Genomic DNA, 27,345 nt, shown 5'->3' on the forward strand with positions numbered 1-27,345 from the left:
GCTGTGACATCCATTTGACATGGTGATGTGAACTACGTGGAACTCCCATGACTTCGGCTCATATTATTGAGGGAACTCTTGGCGACCGTCCATTAAGGTTCAACATCGATGGGTAAGGCTTGACACGTAAAGATGAACGACGTCATATTATTGGGTCCTAATCAAACTTGAGACAAAAGTTTACGTAGAGGGTTGCATTGTGATGCAATTGGAAACTACCTTTTAGGAATTGTGATTGGCTGATATTATTCGGGATCATAATTCGCTAATTGGACCTTACGTCCCTACTGAGGAAAGGAGTTTCCCGTTTTCACTAGAGGGTAGTGAAAGATGTCAAAACAGTGGGAGTAAATATTTATAAAGTTAAAGTCCATACTTTATATCTTATTAAATATTTTAAAATAGTCATTAACATTTATCTGTTTACTTTTCAGTACAAAATTTGACAATGTCTTCAATTCGCAATCCACTTTCTGCCATACTCGAAAAACACGTTCTAACCGGACCTAACTATATCACTTGGCTGAGAAATCTAAAGATCGTCTTGAACTCGGAGAAAATTGCATATACACTGACTGAGTCGCCCCCTGCTGAGGCCCTGACTAGCTGCACTCCTGAGGAATTGCAGACCTACAAGGATTGGTGTGACCATGACTTGAAGGCTAGGTATTATATGCAGGCTTCTATGAACGATGAGCTGCAGAGGCGTTTCGAGGATGCAAAGAATGCTGCTGACATTCATATGCACCTCAAGGAGCTCTTTGGTGAGCAGACTCGGCCTCTTAGGCATGCCACAGTCAAGGAGCTCATCACTTTACGCATGCGAGATGGGGCCTCGGTCCATGAGCATGGCCTAAAGTTTATTGGGCTCGTGGACAAACTCGTTGGCATGGATTTGATCTTGCCTTCGGAGTTGACCACCGACGTGTTGCTGTTGTCCCTGCCTAGCTCGTTTGATCCTTTTGTGGTGAATTTCAATATGAAAAAGATGGAGCCGACCCTTGAGGAGTTGGTGAATATGCTTGTGACTTTTGAGTCCACTATCAAGAAAGAGAAGTCGGTTCTTTATGTGGGTTCTTCATCTGGTACGAAGATCGATCCACGTGGGAAGGGAAAGAAGCGTTCTTTCCAACGTCCCAAGAAGAATGTGCCCTCGAAGAGGCAAGCTCCGAGTCCTGTTGTGGTAGCCACACCAGTGAAGACTAACAAGACTGTTGACGTTTGTCATTACTGCAAGAAGCCTGGACATTGGAGGCGTAACTGCAGGGAATATCTTGCCCAGAAGGGTTCTGGAAACGGTATGTTCTATATTGAATTAAACATTTCAATTAACTCTACTTCTTGAGTATTGGATACCGGCTGTGGCTCACATCTCTGTAATGATTTGCAGGTGATGGGAAGAAGTAGAAGACTTAGAAAAGGTGAGACCTTTTTGAGGATGGGCAATGGAGCAAGGGTTGCTGCCAAGGCCGTAGGAGATGTTTACTTGCTTTTGAACAATGATTTTAAGTTAATTTTGAGAGATGTTTTGTTTGTACCCGACTTGGTGAAAAACATTATTTCCATTTCTATGTTGGACAAAGATGGATTTTCTTGTTTATTTAGCAAAGGTGTTTGCAACATTTACAAGAATGAATGTTTAGTTGGTACCGGGGAACTTGAAAACCATCTCTATAACTTAAATATGAAAGATATTCCACTAAACAATCTCCAAGCGATAACAACAACAAACAAGAGAAAACAAGATACTCTAAATTCGGCACAATTATGGCATGCTCGATTAGGACATATTTCCTTAAGAAGGATGAACAAGCTAGTGGGAGTTGGCATGTTTGATTTGTCTGATATTAATGCTCTCACGACTTGTGAATCCTGTCTAAAAGGAAAGATGACCAAAATTCCATTTAAGGGCCATGTGGAGCGAGCCAAAGGGTTATTGGATTTGATCCATACCGATGTGTGTGGTCCGCTTAGCATCACCACTATGCATGGACATGCCTACTTCATCACCTTTACCGATGATTTCTCGAGTTATGGGTATGTGTATTTGATGAAATACAAATCTGAAGCTTTTGAAAGGTTCAAAGAATTCAGAAGTGAAGTAGAGAATCAGTTGGGACGAAGCATCAAGACACTTCGATCGGATCGGGGTGGTGAGTACTTGAGTGCCGAGTTCCAAGAGTATCTAAGGGAGAATGGGATTCTCTCGCAGTGGACTCCGCCCGCTACACCACAGTTGAATGGTGTTTCGGAGCGTCGTAACCGGACTTTGATGGACATGGTTCGGTCTATGATGGGGTTCACGGAGTTGCCGCCATCCTTTTGGGGATATGCGCTTGAGACAGCGGCACTGTTGTTGAACAATGTCCATACAAAAGCAGTTGATAAGACACCATATGAGATATGGATGGGTAAGCCACCCAAATATTCATATTTTAGAATATGGGGGTGCCCTGCTTATGTGAAGCAGGTAGTGGGAGATAAATTGGACTGTCGATCCATTTTATGTTACTTTGTGGGATATCCAAGGAATTCAGCTGGATATTATTTCTACCATCCCCAAGAAACAAAGGTGTTTGTTTCTAGGAATGCAACCTTTTTGGAAAGGGAATTTCTATTGAATAAAAAAGGAGAGATGATAGAAACCGAAGAAGTTCGAGAGACACCCACAATTGTAGAACCCACACCCGAAGAGCCAAGGGAGGAGATACAAGCTCCTAGAATATCCGAGAGAGTCTCGAGACCACCTATGAGGTATGGTCTGCTTCTTGAAGAGGGCCATGATGAGCCTAACCTTGGATGTGATCCAAGGACCTTCAAGGAAGCGTTATCTGATGCCGATTCATCCAAGTGGCTTGAAGCAATGGAATCTGAGATGAATTCCATGCATTCGAACCAAGTGTGGAATCTTGTGGATCCACCTGAGGGAACTGTTCCCATAGGGTGTAAATGGATTTACAAGAGGAAACTTGGGGCGGATGGGAAGGTATTGACCTTCAAAGCGCGATTGGTAGCAAAAGGATATACTCAAAGACAAGGAGTTGACTTTGAAGAAACCTTTTCTCCAGTCGCAATGTTCAAGTCCAAAAGGATTTTGCTAGCCATAGCTGCATGGTATGACTATGAGATATGGCAGATGGATGTTAAGACAGCTTTTCTTAATGGGGATATTAAGGAAGAGATTTACATGTCTCAACCCGAAGGGTTTACATCTATCGGAAGTGAGCATATGATATGGAAACCTCAAAGATCTATTTATGGTCTAAAGCAGGCATCTAGGAGTTGGAACCTCAGATTCGATAGTACAATCAAATAGTTTGGTTTTGCTAAGAATCCTGAGGAACCATGTGTGTATAAGAAGGTTAGTGGGAGTGCTGTGACATTCCTAGTGTTGTATGTTGATGACATTCTACTCATTGGGAATGATGTAGGAATGTTGCAATCAACTAAGATATGGTTAGCGAGTAAGTTCTCGATGCAGGACTTGGGTGAAGCATCTTTTGTATTAGGAATACAGATCTATAGAGATAGATCAAAAAGATTGCTTGGTCTCACCCAGTCCACATACATTGATACCATCGTGAAGCGGTTCTCGATGAATGAGTCCAAAAGAGGACATCTACCAATGTGTCATTGCGTGTCCCTATACAAGTCTATGTCTCCCAAGACTGATGCAGAGATAGCGGCGATGACACACATTCCATATGCATCTGCAATTGGTAGCATCATGTATGGGATGATATCTACACGTCCTGACGTGGCTTTCGCACTGAGTGTAGTGAGTAGATATCAATCGAACCCTGGTCTTCCACATTGGAAAGCTGTGAAAGACATCCTCAAGTACTTGAGGATGACCAATAAATTGTTCTTGGTCTATGGGGGTGGAGAACTAAAATTGGAAGACTATACCGACTCTAGCTTCCAAAGCGATATTGATGACTCAAAGTCAACCTCTGGATTCATATTCATGCTCAATGGTGCTGCTATCTCTTGGAAGAGTTCCAAGCAAGACAGTACAGCGGATTCCACCACTGAGGCAGAATACATTGCTGCATCAGCTGCAGCAAAGGAGGCTGTTTGGATAAGGAATTTCGTCCAAGAGTTGGGCGTCATTCCTAATGGAGTTGCTCCTGTCCCGGTGTTTTGTGACAAAACGGGAGCTATTGCTCAAGCAAAGGAGCTGAGGTCTCATCAGAAGTCCAAACACGTATTGAGAAAGTACCACATCCTCAGAGAGATCGTGGAAAGAGGAGATGTCATGATTGACAAAGTCGACTCCGCAGATAATGTTGCTGATCCGCTAACTAAGCCTTTACCTAGACCATTGTTCGAGAAGCATCGTGAATCGATGGGTTTGAAGCATATGGGTAGTTGGCTCTAGTGCAAGTGGGAGATTGTTAGAGTAGGTGCCCGTCGAGCCAAGTGTTGGCCGAGTGTTCACAATGAAACTCTATGTATAAACGATCTTTATTTTGATAATATTTGAAATTATTATTTTGGCACTTCTTTATCTGTATACACATGCTAGTTGCATAGATAAAGTCCTTGAATATACAAATAGTAGAAAGAATATGAGATGCTCATATGATGAGTATCATGAAACTCATATTTGGAATACTGTATATTCTAAACAGTTCCTAGTCGATTCAGCCGCCGCTAAGAAGGATATAGGCCGCTCGAGTTAGAGACTAGTATCTGCAATGTGAGTACCATGTTTCATTGGTAGGAGACATTGTGATGTTCAATCATGCAGATAGGTGCTCCTGGTAGAGTGCACTGAACAACCCTCCATTAAAGACTTTCCAAGTGGTTCTCACTTATCGAGTGGAAACGTCCTAGTTTATGGTTGTACACCATTAGTCCTTATGACCCGGGACAACATTGAGACTCTATGTGCTAGCATTGCACTTTGACTTGTTTACCGACTCTCAAGGGGTCATCAGGTGGCAAGGTTGGGTGTTATGTCGAAACATATAGGAGTCGATGCATTGTAGTCGGGGATTCACCGCTTACCTTCGGGTATGGATATCCTATGTGTTTTCATGTATATGTATTGTGAAATCTCTGATCAGAGTATGGTGGTAATTATGAAAGGAGTTTCATAGATTACACCATCGATGCAACTACGGCATGACACATAGTATCGATTCATTGACAACTCTTGATAAACCAATGGTTGTCGAATCGGTCGGGATATATGAGTTGAAGGGACCGTACTGTACGCTAATCATAATTGAATGGTTCTTGCAGGCACTATCATTTGATACCTAGGGAATCATGTAAGCGATGCTGCTAGGCGTTTAACATGATTGGTTGGGTACCATCAGACTTGAGTTCTGACGTTCTTGTTATCAAGGAGTTGATAAGTAAGAATAGAGCAATTGGGGTATGCTCATATAAGGACATGTTTAGTCCGAATCACATGGAGATGTGAACCCACAGCTAGTTGTATCAATGAACCATTGAGGGCCACACAAGTGCTGACTTTCTAGATCCCGTTGAGAAGTAAGGAAAATTAGAAGTATGACTTCTATAAAGGAGAAACTAGTTCAATGTGTTGAACGACTTATAAATGGGTTTATAAGTGTAAGAAAAAATAGAAGTATGACTTCTATGAGAGAAATGTAAATTTTAATTTATCGAAGTGTTCCTAAATTAAAAGTTGGCCAAGTGAATAATGTATTTGAAAATTGTGATTTTCATAAACATTATTATGGACTAAATTAAATTAATTCAAGCGTTGAATTAATTAAACACTAGTAGACCTAGTAGAGTCCAAATAATTAAATTAATTCAAGTGTTGAATTAATTAAATCATATTGAGTCTTGTAGAGCTCAATTTAAATTAATTATTTAACTAGTGGGACTTGGGTAAATTCAAATAAGGTTTAATTAGTCTCAAATATGTTTGAGATAATTAAATTTAGTCCATGGTTTTTAATTTGTTAAAAACCATATAATATATGCATGCATGGGAGGTGAAGGGTTGGAGACAACTTTTGCAACTATCAAGGCTTGGCATGCTACTTTTGTCTCTACTTTTTGCAAGACCAAGACAAGTCTCCCTTCCCTCATTCTAGCATCCTCATGGCCGAAAATACACACACCATTCTCTCAAGTTTTCTCTCAATTTTTTCTCTTCAAGTGTTGAGGAAGAAAAATACTTCTCTTTGAAAAATCCTTTTATTTTTCTAGTGCAAAATAAGAGGGGTTCTAGTTTGCTAGTGGTGGGCCTAATTTGAAGGAAAGAAAGGAGTCCAAGGAAGCTTGTAGATCTTCATTCCATTCAAGAGCCAAGTTGTTTACAACTTGGTTGGAGCCATCATCAACCTTAAGAGGTTGATAGGTAACTATTTCTAAACACACTATGAATGTCATTTTGGTGTTTTATTGTATTTCCTACACAAACTCATGGTGGCCGAAATTTATATGCTAAAATCGAAAAATTTTGTGCTTCCGTTGCGTTTCCGGCCACCGTAACCGACCCCTATCAAAATTGATAAACGGGTCCAATTTATTATTGAAGGTCTCTTTGCTTTGCGAAAGGCGAAGTTTCAGGTGAGATCTCATTCAAATTTGTATTCCGTGGAGATAGAACACATTAAATCTAGTTTACTTCTTTTAAGTATTAAATTAAATTCCTTGGAATTAAAACTCTTCCATGATACACCTTTTTCAGGGATATCCAGCATTTCGACCAGAATTGGATTTGGTGGAGCATGAAGATCAATTGACTCATGAGATCTCCCTACTGGATGAAATTGATCCCGAGATTGCTTTAGGTATGTTTGGATGATAATCCGCTCTTCATCTGTTACTCTTTCAGTTTCATTTATAGTGAACCTGAGTGTTTTTATATTTTAATTTAATTGCAGATATCTTCAAGCCGGATCCCCAATTCTCAGAGAATGAGAAACGATACGAAGAATTAAAGAGGCAAATACTTGGTGAAGAATCTGAGGATGAAGCTAATTCAGATGCAGCTGACTCAGATGATGAGGATGATTATGAAGAATCTGAGGAAGAAGACGAAGAGCAGATGAAAATAACGGATGAGATAGAGACAAATTTGGTCAATCTTCGAAGAACTATCTATTTGACGATCATGTCCAGTGTTGATTTTGAGGAAGCTGGACATAAGCTACTCAAAATCAAATCAGAGCCTGGGCAAGAGGTGAGCTATATGATCTCTATATCTTATCTCGTGTTTTTGATGAAAAAAATCACTTGAAGTGTGTTGCTAATGTGTCATAAGTAATGATTCAAGGAGACTTGGAGCATGATTTTAGCCCTCATAATGGTCATTCAGATGATGGTTACTTTCGGTTTTGGCTGTTATGCAGTCTGGTTTTAAGAGACAAGATGCGGCAATATACAAGTGTTGTTTAATATCATTAGATGGACTAATTCCCCTTTTTTATACTTTTTGTTAGGCAGTAATAGGGAATTCGAGGACTTTCTGAATTATGTGATCTGGTTTTAAGTGTCACGAGATACCCTAAATCGATGTCCCTACTGTTGGGAGGCTATAATTTCACGCTTTACCAAATTTTCGAAGTGGTAAGGATAGCAATTTGTATGTTACGTCTTGTCGAGGTTTGGTTGTTGTAATGCCCGAAAATTCGATTATGGTAATCTGATATGATTTATTGATTATGAATTGATGTGAGTATAGCCGGGCCATTCCGAACTCAGATTTGGGCAAAGAATATGCAATGCATAGATTCGGGCCGAAGGTGCGGCGCCCGGGCGGAAGTTTATGTCCGCCCAAGCGCCATTGAATGTTGGTAGAAAGCCGGGCATCTCGCGCCCAGGCGGAACTTTATGTCCGCCCGAGCACGATTGTTTATTTTGTGAGGGCCGAGAGTTCCGCGCCCGGGCGGAACTTTATGTCCTCCCGAGCGCGAGCCGTGCTGCACAAAGGAGTGTGCCACGTTTTGTACATGCATGGTGTATATGTATATATGCAATCATCCGATTATTCCTTCAGAACTAAGGCAAAGAATTAGAGAAAGAAAGCTTACGGTTCTACGAGAGAAAAATTGATTGTTACGTGAAATCCGTCCGTCTGATTTTGAATCCGACTTCATTACTGTGTTCCTATCAACGCAGGCTACAACTGGACGTAAGTTTTGTTACTTTTAGACATGTTTTGAATTGATGATATTGTCAGAACTGAATATGAATCAGATATGATGTTTCTACTACCGTAGATATCGTATAATTGAAGTCAGACTGAAGAACAAATTGTTCATGTATTTGTTATGATTTTTGGAGTCGATTTGACTGAGATTTCATATCAGAATTCTATTGTTATTGAGATTATGACTGGTATTGTTATTGATTACGAAGTCTGATATTATATCTGTGATGTTTAGACTGACGGGGTATCGAGACAGTATCGTTATGCCGTTGAAACATCAGTTAAATTAGATTGTTCAGATTCAGATTTGATTTCGATGGTATTACAATATCGTTGATATAAATCAGATTGTATTTTGTTCAGATATTGATCAAATTATGTACTGAGTTGAGTATTTATCAGAACAGATTGTGAATGGAGTTATTCATTGATACTATGTATTCGATATTGTCTTTTCAGATTGGATATGGACAGATTTGAATACAGGTCAACGTCTTCGTCAGACAGAGACGACAAAGGTATAATTCATGTGATATCTGGGAAGATATAACTCAAATCAGATCTCATTTGAGTTTCCCAATAAAATCACATACTTGATTATTGTTTATCTTCTGATATGATTATGATTTGTTTATAGACTTTATATTCAAATCTTTTGAAATGAGCATGCTTTGTTTACAGATTGTTATACATTACATTTGAGATAGGAAAGTTTGACAGATAGTCAGACTTCTAGACGTTCGGTGTATCGTTACGTAGGAGCAGACACCCTCCTATTGTAGATTATTCGATACAGCTCAGACCGAAGTCTAGGAATAAGACGTACAGTCACCCCGATTGGGAGTGTAGGTGTAACGCCCCGAAAATTTAAAGGTCCACACAAACTACATGCATTTAATTATTAAATTCCTTTGTATTTTAATTAAATGTTTTAATTGCATTATTTAATTATGTTGTCCATATTTACATGTTTAAAATATATTTTTCTACATGATTGCATTAAAATGTATTTTTAAGGGTTATTCGAGTTGCGATCGAGGAACGGAGACCGAGGGCTGAAAAATAGAAAATATTTTTAATAAATAATTGTTTTTAATTATTTTAAATAAAGGTGATGATTTTTCCTTATTTTTGAAATTATGGGGTTTTGGGGTGATTTTATACGCCGAGACGTAAATTTTATCGGTGTTGGATTTTCAACAAAAATATAAACGTTTTGACAACCCGGCTAGTAAATTCACAAATTTTATTTTGAAAAAATTATTTTTAATATCTTAATTAAGACTAATGGGCTTAATTGATGGCTTAATAGGCCTAAAAGCCTTGTTAGTAATTAAGTAGTATATATTATGTGATAAACTCCTTTAACCCTACAATTCTTCCAAAAAAGCTCACGCCCCACTTCTGAAATTCTTACCTATACACACGGCACACACATCAAAAGTGGAAGGAAAAAGCATCAAGTTTGATAGATTTTTCAAGCCGTCGTTTCTCGTCGCCGTTCTTCGTTTCGTCAACGGATATTCGTGCGTTAAAAACACAAAGGCACGCCATATTCTCCTTTTACTCATCATCACACCTTAATATTTATTTGAACATGTTTTGAAAGAAAACAAGGCACACAACTTGAATATTTTCGGAACTATGCATCCCCATGGTTTGAACTCTTGATTTTTCACCCAAAATCATGTTTATATGATGTTCAAGGGGCTGCCATGAATTAGGATATGAATAGGCATGTATTTCCACAATTTTAAAGGTCTAGAATCACACATAAAAGCAACAAAACGCTGCACAAAACACAGAAACGTGAAGCTGGAACAGAAAGTGGTTTGTGTGGGTGTCAAGGGCTCGATTTCATGGGTTATGGGACTTGGCTTGCTCAGGGTTGGGACCAAGGCTTGGCCAGGGTCCGTGAGGGGTCAAAGGGGAGTCCTAGCCACGCTAGGACTCGAGACAATAGGCAGGGGAGGAGTCCTAGAAATCTAGGACTCCACCCACGAGAGTTATCAAGAAGTGGTGCAGGCTGCAGCAGCTTGTGCATGGCTTGTTGGCTCGGTCGGGGGCTTTGGGCTGGGCTAGGATAGTTCCTTAGGGTCCTAGGAGGGTGCACAAGGGTCGGGCCAGGGTCTGGGACGGCTGGGCTGGCTGCTGGTGCGAGAAACGTGAGGTAGACGCATGGAAGCAAGGGCTGTGCGCAGCGGCTGTATTGTTTAAGTGGCTTGCTGCAGGTGGGCTCGAGGGCATGGGCTGGTCTGGGTATGGTTTGGGCGTGGTCCAGGGAAGGTTAGGGTCATGGGTGGTCGGTGGTTAAGGGTTGGGAGGACTCCTAGACTAGATAGGAGTCTCTTTTGTTCAAGGACACTACACACACACATGTGCAAAATATGGGTCGAGTTCCAGGAGCTTTTTGAGCGGGTTAGGTTCATGTTTTGGGGCTGGGCTTGCACAGTAGGGTCCCTAGGTGTGTTGGATAGGTTTTGGTCCAAGGTGGCTCGGGCGTGGCTCGGGTAAATTCGGAGATGGCTCGGTGTGTTCGTCGAAGGGTCAAAAACGAGATTAATTAAGCCAAAATTGATTCCGTGGGTCCACGGGGGTGGCTCATGTCATGGAAGGGTAGAATAAATAATAAAAAGGCTATGTTAAAAATTTGGGCTCAAAATAACAAGTTTTGGACTTAATAGGGATTTAATCGCCGCACGAAATGCTAATTAACGAGTTAATTGAAAAGCCTAGTTTTAAGCTTCATAAAATTATGAAAAATTTGGTTTAAGCTTAAATAATTATTATAAGTCTAAGTTTTTAATTTGGGAATTTTATATTAAGGTTTGTTTTATTCGGGATTAAAACGCATTAATACGTCACATTTAAAGAATAAATTAAAAGTCATCGATTAAGCTAAATAAAAATATGAGAAAATTCATGTAAGCTTAAATAATTATTTGAGACATGTTAGAGTCAATGAAATTAGGAAAATGTCAAAAACGGGAAATTTTACGTCCAGGGGTAAAACGGTCATTTTACACCTAAAAATTAGTAAACGTCATGGCAGTGCCCTATTTGCTGTTTTATGTGCTAATATGATTATTTTCAATGGTTATGGATGTTTATGGGGTTTTATATGATTATTTTAAATGTTGATGGAATTTTATATATTTAGGGATTTTTATGACGAAAGATTTATTTCAAATGTTTATGATTTAAAATGTTAAAATGTTATTTTAAATGTTCATGGTTAATTATATGTTAAAATGTTATTGTTTTTAAGCGTTTATGGATTTTATGGTTTAATTATGGACATTTAAAAGATATGTTGCATGCTTGGTTTAAAAGAAAAACGTTATACGCATGTTTAATTTTTTAAAGTGATGAGAATATGAAACGTTGAAGGAAGTGAAATAATTGTGACTAATACGATGATATGTTGGAAATTTCGTGAGGGTTATGGTCCCAGTGGGAGCCCGACGATCGTGTTTCCTTGGATACGGATATGTAGATGTATACGATGATATGTTAATAAGTAAGGTCAAGGCCCAGTTGACGGGTGAGAGTGTCGCTGGTGTCCCCGCCTCCCAGTACTGTGGTTACATGTAGATGGATCCATCGCCCAACACGTAGACGTAGACGTAGATGAACACGAAAGTCACAACTAACGATCTGAATTCAACGAAAGTAAAAAGGAATACGTATATGTTGATGATAATATGAATATGAATATGCTGAGGATGATATGATTAAGTTTACGAAAATGTTATTGTTTAAAGTTTTATGCATCATGAAAAGTTTATGAAAAATGTTTTTGTTTAAAGTTTACGCATCTTCATGAAAACAATATTTTAAGTACAAGTATTTTTCACTGTTATATGTTAACTGTATTACGTATTACTTGTTATCAAGGATATGATGTGTTGAGTCTTTAGACTCACTAGGTGTGATTGATGCAGGTGATTATGATAATAATGTTTATGGAGGTCTTGATGGTTGACTTTGCTGGACTGAAGGTGCACATAACCCGAGGACCTACGCTAGTTTTCCGCACTAGTTATGATTTATGATTTTAAGCGATTTTAAAGATATTTTTACGAGAATTTATTTATGAGTGATTTTTGAGAGGTTAAAGTATGAGCTATATTTTTCAAATAATGTTTTTGGGTTGATAAATAGTTGGTTGTTTTATTTTTGAAATGGTTCCAAAATATTTTATGATTCAGCCAAATGCTATGCGAGGTTTGAAAAAAAAAAAAATTCTAGTACTTTTTAAGAAAAGGAATAAGCAGACATTTCAGTTGGTATCAGAGCAATGGTTCTGTAAAGGGTTGTGCCACCATCAGCGCCGGAAAGATCAGTCGTCAAGCCTCGAAGTTGTAAGTTTTTACATGCTTTATATGATTTTATGATGTTACCTGCATAAGTACATGAATTATATGTTTACGTAACATGTTTAGTAGCTTCATGATAATATATGATTTATATGCATTATAATTTTTATACGTGATATGATATGAAATAAGAAATTATTTTTTTCAAAGCATGTTGGCTTCGTGGTGGAATTGGACGATGTTGATTCTTGGGTATTAGTATCGACGTTCTATTTTTGGGCTATAAGTTAATAGTGAATTTTATGAATGTTTTTGGGACACGTACTTCTAAGAAAATATTTATGATTCATGGTTACTAGTCGAATTAAATTTTGGGAATTAGGCGTAAGAAATAATGATTTAAGGATTTCCAACGATTTGGGAGTAAGAAAATGTATAAAGTGGGATTTTATGTTTTGATGAAAGGTAAGATTGATTATGAGAATTGATTTTGGGTTAATAAGTTTGAAATTTTTGAAATTATGTTATGGGAAACCAATAGAAGGAAATTAAGAATGCCAAGAACTTATGGGTTAATCGTAGGATTTTCGAAATTAAGGACCAATTAAGATAATTTTGAGGAAATTAAGAATTTATTTTGAAAATATTAAGGAATTTGGGGACTAGTTTAGCAATAAGCGATAATTAAATGGTTTAAATAATAAGAATTTCGAGGATTTAGACTTTTAAAAATATTTGGAATCTTGGGATATCATGGTTTTAGTATTATAAGGAATTGGAATCAAGGGTTTTTAAGGATGAATCGATATTAGGCTTGAAAATCTAAGCGTTTGCGAATGTGTTTGGGATGTTAAGATTTAAATATCATAAGTTGACGAACATTTTGGGTATAAATTAAGGAAAATAATATACTATAAGTTTGGTTATCCAGCCTTTAATATTGGGAATCGTAAGAAAAAAGTGGAAATTCGATGTTATAATAGTAATAGTACTAAGTCATTTGGGTCTTTTTAAGTTACAATTTGCAAATAAGGATTTAGAAAATAAATTAATTGGGATCAAGGAGACGTAAGGACCTTCTAGAATTTAAGTTTTATCAGAGTAGCGCAGCGGAAGCGTGGACTTTTGGGATACTAGAACAAACTCTAAACTTTGGGATTTCTAGGATAAGCGAATTTCGATGACGAAATTCAATTTAAGGGGGAAAGATTGTAACGCCCCGAAAATTTAAAGGTCCACGCAAACCACATGCATTTAATTATTAAATTCCTTTGTATTTTAATTAAATGTTTTAATTGCATTATTTAATTATGTTGTCCATATTTGCATGTTTAAAATTTATTTTTCTACATGATTGCATTAAAATGTATTTTTAAGGGTTATTCGAGTTGCGATCGAGGAACGGAGACCGAGGACTGAAAAATAGAAAATATTTTTAATAAATAATTGTTTTTAATTATTTTAAATAAAGGTGATGATTTTTCCTTATTTTTGAAATTATGGGGTTTTGGGGTGATTTTATACGCCGAGACGTAAATTTTATCGGTGTTGGATTTTCAACAAAAATATAAACATTTTGACAACCCGGCTAGTAAATTCACAAATTTTATTTTAAAAAAATTATTTTTAATATCTTAATTAAGACTAATGGGCTTAATTGATGGCTTAATAGGCCTAAAAGCCTTGTTAGTAATTAAGTAGTATATATTATGTGATAAACTCCTTTAACCCTACAATTCTTCCAAAAAAGCTCACGCCCCACTTCTGAAATTCTTACCTATACACACGGCACACACATCAAAAGTGGAAGGAAAAAGCATCAAGTTTGATAGATTTTTCAAGCCGTCGTTTCTCGTCGCTGTTCTTCGTTTCGTCAACGGATATTCGTGCGTTAAAAACACAAAGGCACGCCATATTCTCCTTTTACTCATCATCACACCATAATATTTATTTGAACATGTTTTGAAAGAAAACAAGGCACACAACTTGAATATTTTCGGAACTATGCATCCCCATGGTTTGAACTCTTGATTTTTCACCCAAAATCATGTTTATATGATGTTCAAGGGGCTGCCATGAATTATGATATGAATAGGCATGTATTTCCACAATTTTAAAGGTCTAGAATCACACATAAAAGCAACAAAACGCTGCACAAAACACAGAAACGTGAAGCTGGAACAGAAAGTGGTTTGTGTGGGTGTCAAGGGCTCGATTTCATGGGTTATGGGACTTGGCTTGCTCAGGGTTGGGACCAAGGCTTGGCCAGGGTCCGTGAGGGGTCAAGGGGGAGTCCTAGCCATGCTAGGACTCGAGACAATAGGCTGGGGAGGAGTCCTAGCAATCGAGGACTCCACCCACGAGAGTTATCAAGAAGTGGTGCAGGCTGCAGCAGCTTGTGCATGGAATGTTGGCTCGGTCGGGGGCTCTGGGCTGGGCTAGGATAGTTCCTTAGGGTCCTAGGAGGGTGCACAAGGGTCGGGCCAGGGTCTGGGACGGCTGGGCTGGCTGCTGGTGCGAGAAACGTGAGGTAGACGCATGGAAGCAAGGGCTGTGCGCAGCGGCTGTATTGTTTAAGTGGCTCGCTGCAGGTGGGCTCGAGGGCATGGGTGTTAGAGTAGGTGCCCGTCGAGCCAAGTGTTGGCCGAGTGTTCACAATGAAACTCTATGTATAAGCAATCTTTATTTTAATAATATTTGAAATTATTATTTGGCAAATCTTTATCTGTATACCTACCCATGCTAGTTGCATAGATAAAGCCCTTGAATATACAAATAGTAGAAAGAATATGAGATGCTCATATGATAAGTATCATGAAACTCATATTTGTAATACTGTATATTCTAAACGGTTCCTAGTCGATTCAGCTGCCACTAAGAAGGATATAGGCCGCTCGAGTTAGAGACTAGTATCTGCGATGTGAGTACCATGTTTCATTGGTAGGGGACATTGTGATGTCCGAACATGCAGATAGGTGCTCCTTGTAGAGTGCACTGAACAACCCTCCATAAAAGGACTTTCCAAGTGGTTCTCACTTATCGAGTGGAAAAGTCCTGGTTTATGGTTGTACAGAATTAGTCCTTATGACCCGGGACAACATTGAGACTCTATGTGCTAGAATTACACTTTGACTTGTTTACCGACTCTTATGGGGTCATCAGGTGGCAAGGTTGGGTGTTCTGTCGAAACACATAGGAGTCGATGCATTGTAGTCGGGGATTCACCGCTTACCTTCGGGTATGGATATCCTATGTGTTATCATGTGTATGTAGATCGAAATCTCTGGCCAGAGTATGGTTGTAATTATGAAAGGTGTTTCATAGATTACACCATCGATGCAACTACGACATGACACATAGTATCGATTCATTGACAACTCTCGATAAACCAATGGTTGTCGAATCGATCGGGATATATGAGTTGAAGGGACCGTACTGTACGCTAACCATAATAGAATGGTTCTTGCAAGCACTATCATTTGATACCTATGGAATCATGTAAGCGATGCTGCTAGGCGTTTAACATGATTGGTTGGGTACTATCAGACTTGAGTTCTGACGTTCTTATTATCAAGGTGTTGATAAATAAGAATGGAGCAATTGGGGTATGCTCATATAAGGACATGTTTAGTCCGAATCACATAGAGATGTGAACCCACGGCTAGTTGTATCAATGAACCATTGAGGGTCACACAAGTACTAGCTTTCTAGATCCCGTTGAGAAGTAAAAATAGTTCAATGTGTTGAACGGCTTATAAAGGAGTTTATAAGCGTAAGGAAAATTAGAAGTATGACTTCTATAAAGGAGAAAATAGTTCAATGTGTTGAACAACTTATAAATAAGTTTATAAGTGTAAAGAAAAATAGAAGTATGACTTCTATGAGAGAAATGTAAATTTTAATTTTTGGAATTGTTCCTAAATTAAAATTTGGTCAAGTGAATAATGTATTTGAAAATTGTGATTTTCATAAACATTATTGTGGACTAAATTAAATTAATTCAAGTGTTGAATTAATTAAACACTAGTGGACCTAGTAGAGTCCAAATAATTAAATTAATTCAAGTGTTGAATTAATTAAATCATATTGAGTCTTGTAGAGCTCAATTAAAATTATTATTTAACTAGTGGTACTTGAGTAAATTCAAGTAATGTTTAATTAGTCTCAAATATGTTTGAGATAATTAAATTTAGTCCAAGGTTTTTAATTTGATTAAAAACCATATAATATAATGTGCATGCATGGGAGGTGAAGAGTTGGAGACTACTTTTTGGGATATCAAAGCATGGCATGCAAAAAGGTGTTTTTGCTTTTTGCTTTTTGGACATCCAAGACAAGTCTCCTCTCCCCCATTTCTATCATGCTCATGGCCGAAATTCTCAAGGTGTTCTCTCCAAGTTTTCTCTCATTTTTCTTCTTCAATTGTTGAGGAGAAAATATACACTTCTCTTTGAAAAATCTTCATATTTTTCTAGTGCAAAATATGAAGGGGTCTAGCTAGTTGGTGATGGGCCTAATTTGAAGGAAAGATGCAAGATCTTGGAGAGCTTGTAGATCTTCATGCCATTCAAGAGCTTTGTTGCTTGACAACAAAGTTGGAGCCATCATCAACCTCAAGAGGTTGATAGGTAATATCTTCTAAAACACCCTATGAATGAGATTTATGGTGTTGAAATGTATTTTGCTACACAAATTATGAGGGGCCGAAATTTTCTTTCTAAGAAAATGTGATTTTCGAAAAATTTGTAGCTTCCGTTGCGTGTTTCGGTCTCCCTAAATCCTTCCCTTTCAATGGGCTGGTCTGGGTATGGTTTGGGCGTGGTCCAGGGAAGGTTAGGGTCATGGGTGGTCGGTGGTTAAGAGTTGGGAGGACTCCTAGACTAGATAGGAGTCTCTTTTGTTCAAGGACACTACACACACACATGTGCAGAAATATGGGTCGAGTTCCAGGAGCTTTTTGAGCGGGTTAGGTTCATGTTTTGGGGCTGGGCTTGCACAGTAGGGTCCCTAGGTGTGTTGGATAGGTTTTGGTCCAAGGTGGCTCGGGCGTGGCTCGGGTAAATTAGGAGATGGCTCGGTGTGTTCGTCGAAGGGTCAAAAACGAGATTAATTAAGCCAAAATTGATTCCGTGGGTCCACGGGGGTGGCTCATGTCATGGAAGGGTAGAATAAATAATAAAAAGGCTATGTTAAAAATTTGGGCTCAAAATAACAAGTTTTGGATTTAATAGGGATTTAATCGCCGCATGAAACGCTAATTAACGAATTAATTGAAAAGCCTAGTTTTAAGCTTCATAAAATTATGAAAAATTAGGTTTAAGCTTAAATAATTATTATAAGTCTAAGTTTTTAATTTGGGAATTTTATATTAAGGTTTGTTTTATTCGGGATTAAAACGCATTAATACGTCACATTTAAAGAATAAATTAAAAGTCATCGATTAAGCTAAATAAAAATATGAGAAAATTCATGTAAGCTTAAATAATTATTTGAGACATGTTAGAGTCAATGAAATTAGGAAAATGTCAAAAACGGGAAATTTTACTTCCAGGGGTAAAACGGTCATTTTACACCTAAAAATTAGTAAACGTCATGGCAGTGTCCTATTTGCTGTTTTATGTGCTAATATGATTATTTTCAATGGTTATGGATGTTTATGGGGTTTTATATGATTATTTTAAATGTTGATGGAATTTTATATATTTAGGGATTTTTATGACGAAAGATTTATTTCAAATGTTTATGATTTAAAATGTTAAAATGTTATTTTAAATGTTCATGGTTAATTATATGTTAAAATGTTATTGTTTTTAAGCGTTTATGGATTTTATGGTTTAATTATGGACATTTAAAAGATATGTTGCATGCTTGGTTTAAAAGAAAAACGTTATACGCATGTTTAATTTTTTTAAAGTGATGAGAATATGAAACGTTGAAGGAAGTGAAATAATTGTGACTAATACGATGATATGTTGGAAATTTCGTGAGGGTTATGGTCCCAGTGGGAGCCCGACGATCGTGTTTCCTTGGATACGGATATGTAGATGTATACGATGATATGTTAATACGTAAGGCCAAGGCCCAGTTGACGGGTGAGAGTGTCGCTGGTGTCCCCGCCGCCCAGTACTGTGGTTACATGTAGATGGATCCATCGCCCAACACGTAGACGTAGACGTAGATGAACACGAAAGTCACAACTAACGATCTGAATTCAACGAAAGTAAAAAGGAATACGTATATGTTGATGATAATATGAATATGAATATGCTGAGGATGATATGATTAAGTTTACGAAAATGTTATTGTTTAAAGTTTTATGCATCATGAAAAGTTTATGAAAAATGTTTTTGTTTAAAGTTTACGCATCTTCATGAAAACAATATTTTAAGTACAAGTATTTTTCACTGTTATATGTTAACTGTATTACGTATTACTTGTTATCAAGGATATGATGTGTTGAGTCTTTAGACTCACTGGGTGTGATTGATGCAGGTGATTATGATAATAATGTTTATGGAGGTCTTGATGGTTGACTTTGCTGGACTGAAGGTGCACATAACACGAGGACCTACGCTAGTTTTCCGCACTAGTTATGATTTATGATTTTAAGTGATGTTAAAGATATTTTTACGAGAATTTATTTATGAGTGATTTTTTAGAGGTTAAAGTATGAGCTATATTTTTCAAATAATGTTTTTGGGTTGATAAATAGTTGGTTGTTTTATTTTTGAAATGGTTCCAAAATATTTTATGATTCAGCCAAATGCTATGCGAGGTTTGAAAAAAAAAAAAAATTCTAGTACTTTTTAAGAAAAGGAATAAGCAGACGTTTCAGTAGGTGACAGCCATTGACGTCTTATTCACACCGGGAACCCTAGAGTTATAGTTGAGTCGAGTCTAGACAAGATTTGACTAGAACTGCATGCGTTTATGGATGTGGTTTCATAGACTATGAAACCCGTTGTTATTGCTTTCAGTCATGATAGCATGTTTTTATGATTTGATTGGAGTTGCATGTTTATCAGATTCGAGTTGCATGCTTATTTGATTTGATTTCATAGATTATGAAACTTATTGCTTTTAGTTTTATTCATGATAGAATATTTCATGATTTACTTTATGTATATACATGTTTACCATGTTTTATACTGGGATTTATTCTCACCGGAGTTATCCGGCTGTTGTCTTGTTTTGTATGTGTGCATGACAACAGGTGGGACTGGATCGGGGTCAAGAGGATGAGGAGAGAAGAAGAGTTAGCGTGGTGATTCCGGACTTACTGTAGATTTGGTTTATTCCTTGAACTTAGTAACCGTACCTTAGACTTAGATTGTACAGTATTGTACTTTTATACTGAAATGTATTTTATACTGAGATGTATATTATTCAGATTCCATTACCTTCCGCATTTACATTTTAAAAAGAAAAATTTTTAGACCCTGTTTATCAGAACTGATATTTAAATCCCAACGATGATTAAGAAGATGATTAGCGTCCGGGTCCCCACAGTTGTGGCTTACTAGATCTTAGGTAAGTGATGTTTTTTGGGTTTATTTATTTACATCCCAGGGTATATCTGAAAACCTGGGGATGACAAGTGAGTGATTACTCTCTTGAAATGTTAGATGTTATGCACTGCTTATTAAATTGTTACGTATTGCATGTTGATATCATTTTGTCGTCGGTTTTTTCTGCGCAGATGGAGTTGTGCATTATGTTGTTGGAGTGTTGCAGTCAGGAAAGAACATACCTCCGTTATTACGGACTTCTTGGGCAGCGATTTTGTATGATAAACAAGGTCCATCAAGAAAATTTTGAAAAGTGTTTTGTTCAACAGTATTCCATGATTCACCGACTAGAGACCAATAAATTGCGGAATGTGGCGAAGTTTTTTGCCCATTTACTAGGCACAGATGCGCTTCCGTGGCATGTTCTGTCCTACATCCGGTTGACTGAAGAGGACACTTCTTCTTCTTCCCGTATTTTCATTAAAATTCTCTTCCAGGTGCGATTACATTAATCTTTCCCTTACTGCTATCCCCCTATTTTTTTGTTTTTCTTTCTGTTTGATTTATTATCTGTTGAATGTTGTATATTCCTAGTGTTTGCTTCTTTATAAGGATACTCTGGACACATTATTCTTGTCATTATTGAAAGATTTTAGACCAACAAAGGTAGATTTTGCAGTTTTTTTTTATATCTTAATTGAAAACTCAAAAGTACAAGTTTTCGTAATCAGGCATTCAGATGGTTTATATAGAGAGCAAGATACAAAAGTGAAGAACTTGAACAACCTGCTTGGCGGATTACATATTTATTTGCCTGTGTGTGCATCTTATTTTGAACTTTTGACTAAATGATGCAAAATTTTACTTATTAAGACTTCTCACTGCAGGAATTATCTGAGCACCTTGGCATCCGCTTGCTTAACGAGCGTCTCAGTGTACCCACTGTTAGAGTAGATGCCCTGCAAGCCAACGGTTGGCTAGAGATTTTATTGACTCATTGTAATAAACAATCTTTATTTTAATATAATTTAACTTTTAATGGTTTCGTAATACTTTATCTGTATACCCATGCAAGCAGCATAGATAAAGTCCTTGATTATGCTTTAATACAAATGAATCGTAATTCGATGTTGAAACTCATTTGTAAACACTACATATTCTAAATTCGTTCCTAGTCGATTCAGCCGCCTAAAACATGGATAAAGGTCGCTTGAGCTCGAGACTAGCATCTGTGATGTTGTGTACTGCGTTTCTTGGTAAGGGCATAGAGATGTCCAAACATACAGATGGGTAGTCATATGATGATTATACCGAACAACCCTCCCTCGGACTTTCCAAGTGGTTATCACTCATCGAGAGGATAAGTCCGTGGTTATGATTGTACACCATTAGTCCTTAAGATCCGGGACAACACTGAGGCTCTATATGCTAGGGCTGTGCTTTGACTCGTTTACCGGCTCCAGGAGAGTCATCAGGTGGCGAGGTTGGGTACAGTTGCGACACATATAGGAGCCAGTGCATTGTAGTCGGGGATTCATCGCTCACCTACGGGTATGGATATCCTGTGTGATCTGATGAATTAATAGTACATGGAATCTCTGGCCAGAGTATGAGATGTACGTTAGAGAAAGAGTTCTCCAATAGTACACGCGATGCCACTATTATAGTTATCACATAGTTATCGAATTAATATGCAACCCTTGATGAACCAATGGTTGCAGATTCGATCGGGATATATGAGATGAAGGGACCGTACTGTACGTTAATCATAATCGACTGGTTCTTGCAGGCACTATCAGTGATACCTAGGGGATCATGGGGCGATCCTACTAGACGCTCCTACCATGATCCGATGGGTGCAATCAGAAATGAGTTCTGACATTCTTGATCAAGGTGTTGATGTAGTAGCCCGAATGCCGAATTGGGTAATTAACGGATTAATGGTGATTAATCATGATCGGAAGGTCCGAAGATGGTTCGGAAGCACCGAAGAGTTCGGAAGGTCCGAAGTGAGATCGGAGGATCCGATCATTAGGTGTCAAGAGTTGATCGACACGTGGGAGTTCGGACGTTCCGAAGTGTAGGTTCGGTGGATCCGATCATGAGGTGTCAAGAGCAGCTGGACACGTGCATGTTCGGACGGTCCGAAGTGTATGATCGGAGGATCCGATCATGAGCTGTCAAGAGCCAGTGGACACGTAGCGTTCGGACGTTCCGAAGTGGTGTTCGGAGGATCCGAACATGGCCTATAAATAGTGGTCGGATTTCCTCATTTTGACTCGCCAATTCAGAGAGTTCCATAGCATTTCAGTCGTTTCTGACAGGTTCTAGTCTTGTTCCGAGATTTGGGCACTAGCGGGGAGCTGCTGGTCTTGTAGCAGAGCTGTGCTCTAGTTGGGAGCTAGCGGCATCAGCGGGCTAGCGACGGACGAAGGTTTGGAATTTTATCAGTATTTATCTCAGGATTATCTAGTTAAGTCTGGTAGATAAGTTTAGTGATGGTTTTCACTTGATGAATAGGCTTGGATTAGACCTGTTGTCTGGTTGTTCCAGTGGATTAGGATTGCTGTGATAGAGGTACGAAAGTACTATCCGAGATATCCTGGTTGAGTATACATTCATATATGTGTTGCATGATTATGTGGTGCATTGATATATGTCATATGATGCATGCTATTATGTCACGTTTATTACTGCACGTTGCATTTCATGTTGAGCCGTATCTCCTTCGAGATAGCCTTTGCTGTTGAGCTGTATCTCTTTCGAGATAAGCTATATCTTGGGGCCGCTCAGCCCTGTCTTGTGGACGCATGGACACCGAGAGTACACAGTGGCCGACGGGTCGGGAGGGCTTCGGTGGTCCGGGACATTTTAGGTCCACGTCTGTCTTGTAGTGGATGCAGTGACCCAGAGGTTGGACCGCGCGGCACTATCCACTTGGCGCCTCTAGACTGAGCATTGTTGAGATCCTTTTGTGATTCCTGTTTCTTGACTACCCCGGTATCATGATCATAGCATGTGCATTTCATATAGGTCTGTATACTCATACTTTTGTACTGGGCGTTCTTATCGCTCACGTCCTCGGTTTTGTTTATCTTGGACACCCCATTCCCTCGGGGCAGGTCTCAGGTTGGATGGTTCCGGAGGAGCAGGAGGAGGACGTTGAGTAGCCGGTTGGTTTAGTTTCGGTATCATTTGATTCGATATGGTTGTACCAGATATTCTTTACCTTATTTTGAATTGTTCTAGACTTCGATTGGGTTGTATAACCATTATTTTTTGACTTTTCCGCTATTATCTCTGATTAGTAATTATTAAGTTAATTGCATGCTTAGTTTTCAATTAGTAGGTGATTCTGGAACGGGTCACTACATTTATGGTATCAGAGCATGCGTATGATTTTGGGATATAGATTTTGTTTTGGGATTTCCGTTGACCATTTTTCCCTATTCTATCTTGTAGCGATGGCTGACCATTTTGATGACGGGAGTAGTCAGGGGAGTGTAGGTCGATGGGGTGACCAGGATGATCTTAGGCGTCACCATGAGCATCGTCATCGTCGGGATGGTCCTAGGCGTTTCGATATGCATCGTTTCATGCAGATGGGGCCTAAGCCTTTAGTTGGCGGTGAGACTCCCGATGATGCGGAGGATTGGTTAGAGCGCATGGAGAGTTGTTTCCGCGCATTCCAGTGCACCGATGAGCAGAAGATGGAGACCCTTAGTTTTCTTCTTGAGGGCCGTGCTCGCAGGTGGTGGCGATCGACTTCTGCGCCGATAGTTCAGTCTCAGGGTAGAGCGACTTGGGCCGATTTCCGTGCAGCGTTCATGCAGCTGTACTTTCCTCCAGCCCTTCGCCAGGCCAAGACGATTGAGCTCTTGAACCTGAAGCAGGGGAGTATGTCTGTTGATGAGTATCAGCAGAAATTCTTTGAGTTATTACCCTTCGCTCCTCATATCAGTGGCAGTTCTGAGGCCAAGTATGATCATTTCCTCCAGGGCCTTAATCAGGAGATCTTTGATCGAGTCACTGTCTGTGATAATCCTACTTCGTACGATGGGTTGGTGAACCGGTGTCGTCAAGCAGAGATCAGTCTCCAGCGTGGTAGGGCTATTCTTTCTTCTAGACCTCCGAGTACTTTGAGGCCTCGATCTCAGTCGTTCAAGAAATCTGGTTCGTCTTCTTCTGGATCTAGATCTCGATCTAGCGGTGTTTTCCGCTTTGGTAAGAAGAAGGAGTCTTGTGCGCATTGTGGGAAGAACCATCCATCGGAGCAATGCCGAGTAGCCGCAGGAGCTTGTTATCAGTGCGGAGAGATGGGGCATATTAAGAAGAATTGTCCTCAGTCGCGAGGTGGAGCAGGATCTGGTTCTGGATCTCAGGCGACTGTTCAGCAGAGGAGGCAGGGTCAGGCAGTGGGTAGTTCGAATCTTCGACCTCGTGCCCAAGGTCAAGTTTTTGCGTTGAACCAGGATCAGGCTGCAGACGAGACCGAGAGAGTCATAGCAGGTACTTTTTGTTTATGCGGTATTCCTGCTTTTGTTCTTATAGATACCGGAGCATCTCATTCATTCATTTCTGCACGATTCGTTAAACGTCATAAGTTACCGCATGTTTCTCTAGATGTCATTCTTTCTGTTTCTACCCCGATGGGTCATTCGGTTTTAGCCAAGCGTCTAGTGATGGGTTGTCCTTTAGATTTTGAGGGTAACGAGTTGACTGCGAATCTTATGATTCTGGAGATGGAAGATTTTGATTGTATTTTGGGTATAGACATTTTGACTACCTACCGAGCTACTGTGGATTGTTACCAGAAGCTTGTTCAGTTTCGTACGACTGAGAGCTCTAGTTGGTTTTTCTATGGTGAGGGAGCGCGACCTCCGATGCCAGTAGTATCTGCTCTGAAAGCCTGTCGTGCTTTAGAGGCGGGCGGGGAAGGCTACCTCATCTATACAATTGATACGTCCACAGGTAGTGTTGGTATAGAGGATATTCCAGTGGTTTGTGAATTTCCTGATGTATTTCCAGAAGAGATTCCTGGTTTTCCTCCGGTTAGAGAGGTGGAGTTTGGCATTGAATTAATGCCAGGGACTGCACCGATTTCTCGTGCCCCCTATCGTCTGGCTCCGTCAGAGATGAGAGAGCTGAAGCAGCAATTGCAGGATCTTCTTGATAAAGGTTATATTCGCCCGAGTGTTTCGCCTTGGGGAGCTCCAGTCTTGTTTGTCAAGAAGAAGGATGGATCGATGCGGTTGTGCATTGATTATCGCCAGCTGAATCGGGTGACGATCAAAAACAAGTACCCATTACCCCGTATTGATGACTTGTTCGATCAGCTTCAGGGTACTTCTGTTTACTCCAAGATCGACTTGCGATCAGGTTATCATCAGATGAGAGTCAGAGATGATGATATTTCCAAGACTGCATTTCGTACTCGTTATGGGCATTACGAGTTTCTAGTTATGCCATTCGGATTGACGAATGCGCCAGCGGTGTTCATGAATCTGATGAACCGAGTCTTCCGAGATTTTCTGGATCAGTTTGTGGTGGTTTTCATTGACGATATCTTGATCTATTCTCATAGTGTGGAAGAGCATGTCCAGCACTTGAGGATTGTGTTGCAGATTCTTCGCGAGAAGCAATTGTATGCTAAGCTGAGTAAGTGCGAGTTCTGGATTGATCGTGTAGTATTCCTTGGTCATGTGATTTCCAAGGAAGGAATTTCTGTGGATCCCAGCAAGATTGAGGCAGTGCTAAATTGGTCACGACCTACGACGGTGGCTGAGATCCGTAGTTTTCTAGGTCTAGCAGGGTATTATCGTCGCTTCATCGTGAATTTCTCCCAGGTAGCTAGACCTTTGACGCAACTTACTCGGAAGGATGTTCCATTTGAGTGGTCATCTGAGTGCGAAGATAGTTTCAGAGAGCTTCGTCGACTTCTGACTTCTGCACCTGTTTTGGCGTTACCGTCAGGATCTGATGGTTTCAGTGTTTACACCGATGCCTCTTCTCAAGGCTTAGGGTGTGTGTTGACGCAAAACGGTCATGTGATTGCTTATGCTTCCAGACAGCTGAAATCTCACGAGGAGAAGTATCCTACTCATGATCTAGAGTTGGCAGCTATTGTGTTCGCGCTGAAGATTTGGCGTCATTACTTGTACGGGGTTAAGTTTGAAATCTTTACTGATCATAAGAGTCTGAAATATCTGTTCACTCAGGCTGAGTTGAACATGAGGCAACGTCGTTGGATGGATTTGCTGAAAGATTATGACTGCGAGATCAAGTACCATCCAGGATCTGCAAATCTCACAGCTGATGCTCTTAGTCGCAAAGTGAGAGTTTCTGCACTTCAGACCAGTGCTATGATTAGTACTATTCAGGATTGTTGTTCGTTGGGATTTAATTTCAAACATCGGAAAGGTATGGAGAGCATTCGTGTTGCTACCATTTTATCTGAGCCAGCCTTGTTCGCTCGGATTCGAGATGCTCAGATGTCTGATCTCAAGACTCAGAGATTAGCTCGGTTAGCGGGTGGAGATAGCAGTTTCCATTATCAGTCTAATGGTCTTCTGTGTTTGTCTAATCGAGTTGTAGTACCAGAAGATGATAATTTGAGGGAGGAGATCTTATCTCATGCTCATCGAAGTAAGTTGAGTATTCATCCAGGAAGTAATAAGATGTATAAAGACTTGAGGACACGATTTTGGTGGAAAGGGATGAAGCGCAGTGTTTATCAGTTTGTTTCCAAGTGTCTTGTTTGTCAACAGGTTAAGGCAGAGCACCGTCGACCTGGAGGATTATTGTTGAATCTACCTATTCCTGAATGGAAGTGGGAGCATATCGCGATGGATTTCATTACTCACTTGCCATTATCGTCGAGGAATAGTGACGCTATTTGGGTAGTGGTGGATCGACTCACCAAGTCTGCTCATTTTCTGTCTTATAACCGGGATTTCACTTTCGATCGTATGGCTCGATTGTACATTCAGGAGATTGTACGTTTGCATGGAGTGCCTGTCAGTATTGTCAGTGACAGAGATCCTCGTTTTACCTCACGGTTTTGGGGTAGTTTCCAGTCAGTTTTGGGTACTACACTGAGTCTGAGTACTGCTTATCATCCGGAGACTGACGGTCAGTCAGAGAGGACTATCCGTACGCTTGAGGATATGTTGCGAGCCTGTGTTATGGATTTCGGACTCGCTTGGCAGGATCATTTGCCTTTGATTGAGTTCGCGTACAACAACAGCTACCATCGTAGTATTGGTATGGCACCATTTGAGGCGTTGTATGGGCGACGTTGTCGTACTCCTTTATTCTGGGACGAAGTTGGTGAACGACATGTTGAGGGACCGGAGTTAGTCCAGCAGGCTATTGA

The 27,345-nt window shown here is 39.5% G+C and overlaps 1 protein-coding gene across 1 annotated transcript in view; it reads left to right on the forward strand.

The window, feature by feature from the left end:
• The window catches only part of LOC140841312 (uncharacterized), a 63,947-nt gene that overhangs the window by 32,901 nt on the left and 3,701 nt on the right, over positions 1 to 27,345 (forward strand). Inside the window, exons 4-8 of the mRNA XM_073208617.1 lie at positions 6,494 to 6,558; positions 6,680 to 6,782; positions 6,876 to 7,174; positions 20,162 to 20,467; positions 20,858 to 20,903. Of these exons, the coding sequence (XP_073064718.1) occupies positions 6,494 to 6,558; positions 6,680 to 6,782; positions 6,876 to 7,174; positions 20,162 to 20,467; positions 20,858 to 20,903 (819 nt within the window). The remainder of the gene's footprint in view (positions 1 to 6,493; positions 6,559 to 6,679; positions 6,783 to 6,875; positions 7,175 to 20,161; positions 20,468 to 20,857; positions 20,904 to 27,345) is intronic.

The sequence above is a fragment of the Primulina eburnea genome, chromosome 9 (assembly GCF_022965805.1).
Source record: "Primulina eburnea isolate SZY01 chromosome 9, ASM2296580v1, whole genome shotgun sequence".
Taxonomy (NCBI): Eukaryota; Viridiplantae; Streptophyta; class Magnoliopsida; order Lamiales; family Gesneriaceae; genus Primulina; species Primulina eburnea.